The 12203-nt window shown below is 35.1% G+C and overlaps 1 protein-coding gene across 1 annotated transcript in view; it reads right to left on the reverse strand.

The window, feature by feature from the left end:
- Nucleotides 1-12203, reverse strand: part of LOC149800611 (solute carrier family 12 member 2-like) — a 202134-nt gene that overhangs the window by 85235 nt on the left and 104696 nt on the right. Inside the window, exons 8-9 of the mRNA XM_089954605.1 lie at nucleotides 10939-11253; nucleotides 7337-7444 (exon numbers count right to left, since the gene is read on the reverse strand). Coding sequence (XP_089810731.1) covers nucleotides 7337-7444; nucleotides 10939-11253 — 423 coding nt within the window. The remainder of the gene's footprint in view (nucleotides 1-7336; nucleotides 7445-10938; nucleotides 11254-12203) is intronic.

Raw genomic sequence — 12203 nt, forward strand, 5'->3', positions numbered from 1 at the left:
AGAGAGTGTGTAAGCTAGCAATCCAGACTGATTAGTCATGACACAGAGCATGTAAGCTAGCAATCTAGACTAATTAATTACGACAAAGAAAATGTAAGCTAGCAATCCAGACTGACTAATCCCTAGAGAGAACAAATGGAATCCAATGACTCACCTGCATCCATGCAATAATAAATTTCCCCTCCCTCACCCCCATATCTGACCTGTACAAACTTTAATGTTAACAGCACCACTGCCATGGAAAATGGATAGTTATGTTTTACAATCTTTACACAAATAATACAATAAGAGCTTAAAAAAATGAGACAATAATAGCTTACACAGATGAGACAATAACATATTACACAAAAGAAACAATACCATATCACATAAAATGAGACAATAAAAGCACACAGATGAGACCTTGGCCCCAGGTGGCTAAATGGTCTAAGGTGCTAGCCTTTACAGATCACTCATATACCACCTCCATCAAAATAATACAAAATCATTCCTAGTAGGTTTCATTTATATGCCACCTTCCTCCAAAACAATTTAGAATGATACAATTTTGAAACAAATGGAAAATGTTCTTGCACAGAAGAATGAAACATATATACTCGGCAATATAAATAAGAACCTTGTCAGTACTCAAATAAGGAACAACAGGATGGAATTTATTTAATCATTAGGCTTAGTTGGTCTTAGTGACCACTATCCTACTTTTTTGACGAGAAAGGTTAAATGCACAAGAAATAGGAAAAATACACACAAAACGATCACTTACAGATTGTTCAAACATTTTAATGAAGAACAATTTCTCAATGACCTATATAAAGTTCCATGGAATATGATCCAAAATTTGGATAATATAGATGAAGCTCTGAGGGTGTGGCCTGGCTTATTTATGGATGTAGTCTCTAAGCATGCACCATTGAAAGTACATGTACTTGTAAAGAATTAATCCAACCTAATTGGCTTGCTAATGAAATCCTAGATGCAACAAAAACACAAGACCAATTCATGGCTATGGGAAACCATGCACAATATAAAGTATGGAGAAATAAAAAAAACAAGTATGATTAAAAAAGCTAAAATAAACTTATTATCAATCACTGCTTGAAAACAAAAAGAGCAACACAAACTTCTTTTGGAAAGTCTTCAATGAAGTCACTGGAGGGACACACAAAGATCAGACAAATAAAACTCATTCACTTCTGGTAAATGACACCATGGTCACTGATGACACTGACATTGCAAATGTTTTCAATGATTTTTTTTACCAAAATTACTGTAAAATTAAAAGAACCTGTGATAGAAAACAACTTTAATGAACTGAAAAAGTTCTGCAGCGCAAAATCTCAAAGGAGGTATGTTTCTCTATTCCACCAGTATAAAAAAAAACTTTGTTCAAGAATGTCTCAGTGAACTTGATACCAAGAAAGCAACAGATCAGATTGGTCCACAACTCTTTAAATCTTCTGCCTCTGCTATTGTAGATAGCATAACATTCATAATCAATCTGAGTATTGCAACCTCATCTGTCCCCAAAATATGGAAAACTGCAAAAGTAACTCCTATTCACAAATCTGTTTCTAAGGATGATGCAGATAACTACCCACCAATCTCAATACTACCAAACTTGTCAAAATTGATTGAAAAACATGTCCATGTCTCATTCATGACATATTTAACCAAACACTTGCTTTTACACCCTAATCAATCAGGCTTTAGACAGAAACATTCAGGTGAGACTGCCTTGATTTCCCGAACTGATAAATGGCTTTAAACACTTGACCAAGGTAGAATAATAGGAACTGTATTTGTAAATTTCAGGAAAGCTTTTGACATGGTGAATCATCAAATCCTTTTGAAGAAACTGAAAATCTACCAATGTGATCAAAGCACAGTTAGATGGTTTACTTCATACTTAAGTGACAGAACACAACATGTTTATATAAATAATGTTCTGTCTGAACCTGGAACAATTAGATACGGAGTACCACAAGGCTCAAATCTAGGTCCATTACTATTTATTTTATTTATTAATGACCTACCACCTTTACTAACAGACTCAATATCGTCTACAGATTTCTATGCAGATGACACAATATTGTCAGATATCCAAAACTTGAAATTTATTTACAAAATGCCCTAAACAAACTGGACAACTGGTGCACATGCAATGGCATGGTGGTAAATACTGGTAAAACTAAAATATTACTTATCTCAACACCGCAAAAAGGACAAATCTTGATAGTGATGAACTATGTCTGACATGGAAGGATAATAATTTGCAAATGGTCTGTCATGATAGACAACTTGGTGTTCTGCTAGATAATAACCTATCAGGGACTGAACATATAAAATATATCAGTAAAAAAAGTCAATTCAAGTATATGTCTCCTCAGTAGGATAAGACATTTTCACCCTGAAAGGCACAGAAAACTATTTTATAACAGTTACATACAACCCTATTTAGACTACTGTAACACAGTATGGGGTAATTCAAATAATAAAAACATTGCAAAGCTGGCACATCTTCAAAATGAGCATTTGGGCTAATATTAATCCAGAAAGAAAGAAAGGAAAATTTAGCTGGTAAGTTAAAAATATTGCCTATTAAAGAACAAATCCATTTGAGAAAAGCCAAATTAATGTACAGGATATCCATTAATAGTGCTCCTGAATATTAACAATCACTATTCCAATAGGCTACCTGGCAATACTCCCCACCTGCGATCCATGTCTACCAAACAGTATAAAATTCTCAAACCAAATAAGGAATTATTTTTAAAAAGTTTCCAATACTCTGGAACTTTGCTCTGCAATAGTATTCCAGCTGAGATTAGAAATGCCCACTCTATTTCCTTCTTCCAAACCCAATATATCCAGTGGCTTCAGAAATGCAGCTACAATAAATAAATTCCTTGGTATGAGGGCCTCAAGGTAGATTAGTTCTTAACTAATTGTGTTACCCTCTTTAAATAAAGTCATTATTATTATTATTATTATTATTATTATTATTATTATTATTCTGTTGCTGTTTCTTTCATTTTATTATCAAATAAGCACTTTGTTTATCTAATTTATTGTGATGTGCAGTTGGGGTGGGTGGGGGCAAAATCAACACAAATTTATTCTTAAGTCTTGGGACATATGACCTGACCTAGGTGAAAATAAGTTTTACCATAAGTTCTGGGACAGGAAAAAAATTAATAACTTTATCATATCCCACTATATACAGCATATATGGTATTCAAATGAGTCAAAAATACATCTGACTCAACTGACTTGAAAATATGTCTGACTCAAACAAGTTGAAAAAAATCTGACTCAAATAAGTTTAAAATTTCTGACTCCAATGACTTGAAAATATATTACTCAAATGTCTTGAAAATGTGTCTCAAATGAGTTGAAAATATCCCTGAATCAAATAAGTTGAAAATATATCTAACTCATATGAGTTGAAAATATCTCTGACTCAAATGAGCTGGAATCAGTTGGACAAATGTTCATTTTATTATGGTGAATAATTATGTGACAAATTTCTTGATATTCAGAATTTGTCAGATAACACAGAGCTGAACAAAAAGTTGGCACTATGAAATAAAATATCTAAAATATAGGACCAACAGAACACTTCGTTACAATATAGAACTGTCATACAATCCTACATTTTTTAAGGTACAGTTGGACAATTCGCTACAATATAGAACTTTCACAGAATCCTATATTTTTAAAGGCACTATAGAACAATTCACTACAATACAGAAATTTTATAGAATCCTGTAATTATAAAGCTACTTTGGGACAATTTGCTACAATGTAGAACTTTTATAGAATCCTATATTTGTTAAGGTACCATAGGATAATTTGCTACAATACAGAACTTTTATGGCATCCAATATTTTATAAGGTACTATAGGACAATTTGCTACAGAATCCTATATTTGTAAAGGCAACAAAAGACAATTCACTATAATGTAGAACTTACACAGAATTCTATATTTGTAAAGGCACTAAAAGACAATTCACTATAATGTAGAACTTACACAGAATTCAATATTTGTAAAGGCACTAAAAGACAATTCACTACAGTAGTCCCCCTCTTATAAGGCCACCCCTAATGCAGCATGGAAGTGGCCTTATAATGCGGGTGGCCTTTCTAGAGGGGCATGACAAATGCGAATAGTACATACATATGAAGAAAGTCACAAGTACATTTAATTTTAAATATTTAATATTTTAATTAAAAAATCACATGCATGATGTGAAATAAATGTAAAACAAACTGTGTCATCATTTTCAAAAGAATGCTATGAATAACCATTGATATAGTTTTAAAACTGTCTTTATAATTATGTTACAGTTCACATCATCTGTCACTTTGTTGGTAACAGTCTAAAAAACAAACCAGTCTCGACACATTAAAAATATTCTTGCTGTCATATCCCCTGCATATATTGTTTAGTCTTTTGTTCCAATCTTCGACAGCTTCATTATTAACATCAGCTGATTCTCCACTAAGGACAGAACACTTGATATTGTGTCGCACTTGAAATCTGTGCAACCATCCGTTACTTGCGGTAAAGTTGTCATATCCCAATTCAACTGACAAAATTGTTGCTTTTTCTTGTCATTCAAATCAGGATACAAACGTCTCCTGGCTCAAACAATCTTCCTTTCTCCGTCCATTTCACCTTCCCACTTCTGCAGAATTGTTTCATTATTCTTTCACGATATTGTTTATCTGAGTCTTCCCGACATTAATTTTCTGCAAGGATCCTCGACAACACCCCCCCCCCATCAGTTGAATTACTTTCACATTCTCCTCTAAACTGAGAATTTTTATTTTCCTTGATGACATGTTGATCTTTTTGCAGTAAGTTATTCATGTTGCCAACTACACTACTGATAAAACAATTTTGTATGCATCTAAACAAATTGCTGTGTGTTTTTAAAGGAAGTGATCTTGTCACATGATTCGTTAGTCGCAGTCTGGTACCCTATTGTTTTTATACATTTCTTTACACTAAGTGAGAAAAGCCAAAACGGCTTCAATATGTACCATTAACATCACGCAGATTTGACCTCGCGGCAGTTAGGGTTTGTAATTTTGACAATTAATGTCAGTAGTAATAGCCACTGATTATCAAAGTGAACATGCTCAACATCTTACTAAGGGAAGCCATAAAGGCTACCAAGCCATTTTCCTGCTGACTTGGGTATTGTACATCGATACTGCCACTTCTCAGCTGTTACTACTGTTCAATAATTGTAATTTTAACAATTATCAGTGACTAAACCGGACATCTTATGATAACACAGCAGTAAGGCTAATTGGATTACATGTACGTACCCTTCTGTATGGATTAAAAGTTGAGTCTTTCTCGGTTTTTATGGAATAAATTTGGCTTCTCATGAGGCGTAAATGATATAATATTAACCTTAGTGGTAAATGTACTTTACTCACCACTTCTTTCAGTAACGAAAACCTGACATAGGGGAAACAGAAATCGGATTACTTAACACACGTTATGAATAAAATAGTGGTTCTGGATACATATTCAAATAAAATGTGGCCGCTTGTGAGGGGTAAATTTTATATTATTGCACTAATATGCTGGCCGCGTTAGCCGGGTGGCCTTTCGCGTACTTTTAAACACAAACTCATCGGTGCCAACGGATTCTGGCCGTAAGGAGTGGGTGGCCGCTGGTCAGGGGAACGTTCAAGAGGGGGACTACTGTATAATGTAGAACTTGCACAGAATTCTATATTTGCAAAAGGCACTAAAAGACAATTCACTATAATGTAGAACTTTCACAGAATTCAATATTTGTAAAGGCACTAAAAGACAATTCACTATAATGTAGAAATTACACTGAATCCTATATTTGTAAAGGCACTAAAAGACAATTCAGATAAAAACTACAGTCTCTGGAGTTGTAACAAGCTCAGTCTGACCAAAAGCTACAATCCACAGAGTGGTAACAAGCTCAGTCAGATAAAAACTACAGTCTCAAGAGTAGTAACAAGCTCAGACAAGTCACAAATAGTCTCTAGAGTAGTAACAAGCTCAGATGTAAGATTAATACAAGCGGATCTCATTATTTATGAAAATCTTGTGAGATTGAGATCTTATAAGCCTATTCACAAATGTTTGATCAAAATCAAACCAGAAATATATCCTACAGAGTGGTAACAATCTGAGACAGTCAGATGCAAGATCACCTCATTTAAATGTGTGAATATCGTTTATTACCAAACTCATCCAAGATCACCTCATTAAAATGTGTGAATATCGTTTATTACCAAACTTATCCAAGATCACCTCATTAAAATGTGTGAATATCGTTTATTACCAAACTCACCCAAAATCACCTCATTTAAATGTGTGAATATCGTTTATTACCAAACTTATCCAAGATCACCTCATTAAAATGTGTGAATATCATTTATTACCAAACTCATCCAAGATCTTGATGATATTAACTAATATTTCAAGTATGATTAAAATCGGATCAGAAAAATTGCCTACAGATTGGAAACAAGCTACTGTTGATGGACAGGTAAATGGCAGATTGCCTAGATTGGAAACAAGCTACTGTTGATGGACAGGTAAATGGCAAATTGCCTACAGATAGGAAACAAGCTATTGTTGATGGACAGGTAAATGGCAAAATTGCCCACAGATAGGAAACAAACTAATGTTGATGGACAGGTATATGGCAGATTGCCTACAGATAGGAAACAAGCTATTGTTGATGGACAGGTAGATGGCAGATTGCCTAAAGATTGGAAACAAGCTATTGTTGATGGACAGGTAAATGGCAGATTTCCTACAGATTGGAAACAAGCTATTGTTGATGGACAGGTAAATGGCAGATGCAAGGCCATACCATAAGCTCACTTGGACTTACAATCTGAGGAATTAAAAACACAACAAAATAGTTTAGTGAACTGATTTCTCATATTGGTATGCCTGGAAGACCTTTGTATCATCTTTGGGTGATATCATGTGTTTTTATATAATGAGAAAGTTTCTAAACCAGTCCTTCTGTAAACCAGCCATCTCTGTAAAGTTGTCAAATATTTTGGTCCCAATTTCTGACACTAACTGAACTTCCATATAAAGGTCAATTGTATCAAACAGACAATTGTTTGGTCCTGATGTTGTGAGCTTAACTGTATATATGGATAAATATGATACAGGTTTTTAAGCCTAACTAACAAGGTAGTAGTAGGATCACTGCTATTCCATACAATTGCTTTGATATGTCATGTAACAAAGAACATTTAAAAAAAAACAAATAACCAAATTAAATGAACGTCCTCCAGAAAGAAGTCTACACTCACCTGAAAGACTTTGGGCGCAGAAACCAGACTGGCAAGAGCGGAGGAGAGTGTGGCAGAGAAAATACCTGCAATTACCAATGGACCAAATCCCGACACCATCGTCATCACCTGGAAAATACATAAGGTACACAAAGATAATAAAATACCATATCTATCTGTCCATTACATGTAATGATCTGTAAATAATGTAGACTTAGGTTTTCAATCCATTAAATGCAATGATCTGTAAATTTTGTCAACTTAGATTTTCAATCCATTACATGCAATGATCTGTAAATAACATACATTTAAATTTGCAATCCATTACATTCAATGATCCCTACATAATATACAATTAGATTTGAAATGTATTATCTGAAATGATCTGTAAAGATTTGCAATTCATTTCTAAATTTACTTTCTTACAAGTTAAATCCATTACACAATATAGAACCAGGTACACTGTTGCATAATGGACTGGCAGATTGGGGCTCTGCAGTTTGTTAAGTTGAATCAGTCTATATTGTTTGCAGTTGGGTCTTACTTGTATGTGAATAGATACAATATGCTTCAAAATGTTCAACAGATCAGAATCAGCTGCTGTTCTTCCTAATATATTTTAGTGAACAGTTTACAGCAAGACATCACTGGACATCACTGAAAGACATATTATTAGTGAATTTGACATATTGCATATTTTGAGCAAAACTGTACAGCTGTAAGTTACAGGACATAATGTAATGAACACAAAGTGCACAGCTTGATGTGGCAGGAAATTCATTAATTACATTTTTAGCGAAAAATGTACTGCCAGATTAGATAGGACTTGAATAACAAAAATTGGATATCCAGATGTGAAACAACTTTATGTAATGACATGAAGTGTACAGCTAGATGTGACAGGACAGTATGTAATGAAATACAGTGTACAGATGGATATGACAGGATATTATCCAATGACCTAATTTTAGTGAAAAGTGTAAAGCTAGATGTGACAGGACAGTATGTAATGAAATAAAGTGTACAGATGGATATGACAGGATATTATCCAATGAACTAATTTTAGTGAAAACTGTAAAGCTTGATGTGACAGGACAATATGTAATGACAAAGTGTACAGCTGGATGTGGCAAATTGATATATTTTTCATGAGGTGCGTATAGCCACATCTGACAGAACATTATGTAATGACAATTAGAACATGACAGAACATTATGTAATGACAATTAGAACAAGAGTTCCTTGAAAGGACTTGCCAATTACTGGGCAAAAAGAATTTTGAGGAATTCAATACAAGACTATTTCTTCCTTGTAACTGCTGAATGTTGAAACCATCTCTGGTTATTCCATGGCAATAACAAGATTTTTAAATTAGCTACTGTGATGGATATACTCGATGTCCGAGTAGAACTATTTTCACAATGGAAAAAACATTACCCATGAGAGATATACAGTCTTCTTGTTCTAAACTGTCTGACTGGAAATCATAGCCCCATGTGAAACAGTGCCTCATTCCTTCTCACTTTTAATGATGCCAGTAAAAACAAAAAACTATGTATCTCTGAGACTGGGGATCTCTATAAGAGATGGCTGTAGTAGTGAAGGAAGTTGGCTGACAACAAGGGAAAAATAAATGGGAAACCATCATAATTCCTGCTGAACCATAACCATCTCTCCTCTGTATATAGGTCATGTAGTTCACTTCTTCTACAAACTGAAGTTAGAGTTAGAAGTTAAATAGTTTTATGTGTAAAAAATTAGTAGTTTTGTCAAGGCTGGTAATGTATACAAGACATTCCATCTCCACATCAAAGAGCAAAACCACAGTCTTTGCAGTTCAAAGTACTTAATAAGATCTGCTTAAAGAGAATCTCATCCAATGGCTTGTACCATCCGATGCCCTGAACCTATACAATGGCCTGTACCTATCCAATAGTCTGTACCTATCCAATGCCCTGTACCTATCCAATGGCCTGTACCTAGGATAGGTTTCAAAGGGTCACCCTAAAACCTTTAATTATGGAAGTGAAACATGCCATTTCCACAAAAAGGAAGAATAGAAAATCTGCTACAGTAACTGTACAGAGAAAGGGGATGCTGACATTAAAGAATTTCTTAGTGACCAATCACAGAGATTCTCCATTTGGCATCATAAACCATGGAAATATAATGTCTCTGGGCTTCGTTGATGCAGTTAGCGATATTGTTTGAAAACTTGGCCAGTCAAGTACCTAATCATTTGAGATGAGCCAAGCATGATGGTGGAGAATCTGACAACTGTTGTGAATAAGAGACCCCTTGTGTTGCAACAGAAGGTTTTTTCTTGGAGGTAACACCCTTGGTTGGTGTATCTTCAAGCCAAGAAGGTCGATGAAAAAAAAACTTTGAAGCCACAGAGGTACTGTGAGGATAATCCTGACCTTGTTAAGTACTTGTAGAGTCAATCTGAAATACTTGAAAAGAGTACCTCACAGATAATCTGATATGTTGGTGTACAGCACGGAACTGGATTTGGGGGTACACAGTGGAACTCAAGTGATTGCACCACCATGTAAGGTGGTACTGAAAAGTCAACCATAGGGAAATTGGTCAGACATATGAAGAATGTTTGGAACCCTTTTTGTCCCGAAGAAGATAGGAAGACACTTATGTTAGTCTGAGTATATTTGACTGATGAAAGAAGATAAAGTCTTTGAGAGTTTAGGAACTTCTGTGAATCGTAGATATACACCATCCCTCAATATGGATAAGACCCATCAATCTTTTACAATGCTCGACCAAACTTCTGAAAACAGGGCTAACTGAGCACCAACAATCATTAGAGGAAGACAGATGCACTGCAGGGGAGTTGAAGCATCATTCTGGACACCTCCCATTCCCCTTGCATGGGGGAGGGAGAGGAGTCAGTGGGCTTTCCTAGCTTGTCTCTGCCTCTCCAGCTTTCTGTCTTGAGTTGCAGAGGGGGCTTATAGGAGGGTTAGCTAATTTGCTGTTGCAGTTGCCTATCCATCATTTGGAAAATGATATGACATAAAACTTGATCAAGTCTCAGATTCCAGGAGTGCAGTCCTAAGAAGATTTTTGCTATACTCTAGCCAAAAATTCTTGTCCTTTCCCCATCCTCTGCGCAAGTTCTCTGACCACAGACGAGTAAGGAAGCAGGAGCAGATCAGGTCTACGCAGCATCCTCCAGAGTCTTTCTAACTAGAAAGAATCTTTATGTCCCTCCAAGTCCAAAAATTCTGGGCACATCAGAGGGAAGGTGGCAGTAGATCTCAGTTATGTCCTTGTCAAACTACCATGTCTCTTCCTCTTCGATTATCAAAGATGTTTAGTGGAGATCCAAGGGGGCAAGGGTGAATATCTGGCAGGGATGAGGCTTTTTTTCACTGCAGAAAGATTAAGCTACCTAATACTGACAAGTAAATGAATTACTGATATTACTGATATTAAATGTTACTCGTACAAAAAAAGTTAAGTGAAATCAAATGCAATTTTTCAACACTTCAGTTCTTTCTTCTATTTATTAAACTGTAATAAGAATTTTAAAGTATTAGGCAATCATTGATATCTGTAACATACAATGAGGATCACAAAGTTGAATTTACTTAATTCCAACATACCTGGTAGTCATGAAGCAAACCATGTTTACAAACACCACCCTCAGCCAGTGCACATTTTTGTATGTTTTCAAAAGAATATTCCACCATGGTTTTGTTTGCACTGCCATCAGATATCATTGTGGAAGTCATCTCGTTGAAAGTGGTGGGAGTGGTTGTATTTAGCAGACCTGCAGTTGATGAGGTGAGGATGAAAGCAAATCTGCCTGTGGCTTCCCTGATACAGCAGCCTCCCAGAAACCACATGATAAGCATGTATACAGATGATGATACGATCACAGAAAGGATTGTACCAAGTGGAATGTCACGACTGGGGCTCTGCAATAAACAAAAATCTAGAAATGTGTTTAGACTGCAAGAATATACCTGACAATAGACTGAAACTTGTCTATAAAGGCCACACAATAAACCATAAAGTATTTTTTTAAATGGATAAGTCCTCTACATAGAGGCCTAAATAAAACTGGAAAAAGTGTGCGATTCATGTTTCACTTTATATGGAGGTGCTCTTCAAATTAAGATGTCCGTAATATGGAGGTATTATTTAGATTAAGATGTCCATTATATGGAAGTGTCCTTTATGTTAAGGTGTCCTTTATGTCTTCTGTGCAGAGGTTTAAATCATTTCCTGCCTGTGGACAGATTGAGAATGCTGACTGCCTGCCAAAACTGTTTATTAGATTGGTGCTGTCTGGTTGAATTTGGGAAGTTCTTAAAACTGACTTTACAGAAATGATAGAATGCATATTCAGGTCCCTTAAAACTTAATTCAAACCAAAGAAATTTCTGACACCACTTATAACTGAATTGTAATGATATTTCAGTCATTTAGATTTTTGCATGATAGTATTTAGATATCTGACAAACTTTAAATATCACAGTCAAACTGACTGTTTTATGGTGTTTGATATGTTCAGGAACTAGTCCAACCATAATTCGTTAATGTCTTTAGTCCTACCCAAATTATTTTTGATCACACATAACATAATCTATGTTGAGAAACTTTAAACACCAAGGCTAAACCTGCCAAAATAATCCAAAGAATGTAAATTGTTGCGTGTGCTAATGAGCTCTTTAGTAATCCATCCATAAATGGTTAATGCCTATAATCTTTTCAAATTAATATTAATAACTTATGGTATAATCCAATCATTACTTCTAGGTTAATGTTTGTTCACTCTGTTGAATTAGTAATTAAAGTGTCACATGATTAGTGGAAGTCTTTACCATAACAAGAGTCCCTCGCAGGAAATGACACTCTACTGAGT

This window comes from Sinohyriopsis cumingii, chromosome 4 (genome assembly GCF_028554795.1).
Source record: "Sinohyriopsis cumingii isolate HCF-2022 chromosome 4, ASM2855479v2, whole genome shotgun sequence".
Lineage (NCBI taxonomy): Eukaryota > Metazoa > Mollusca > Bivalvia > Unionida > Unionidae > Sinohyriopsis > Sinohyriopsis cumingii.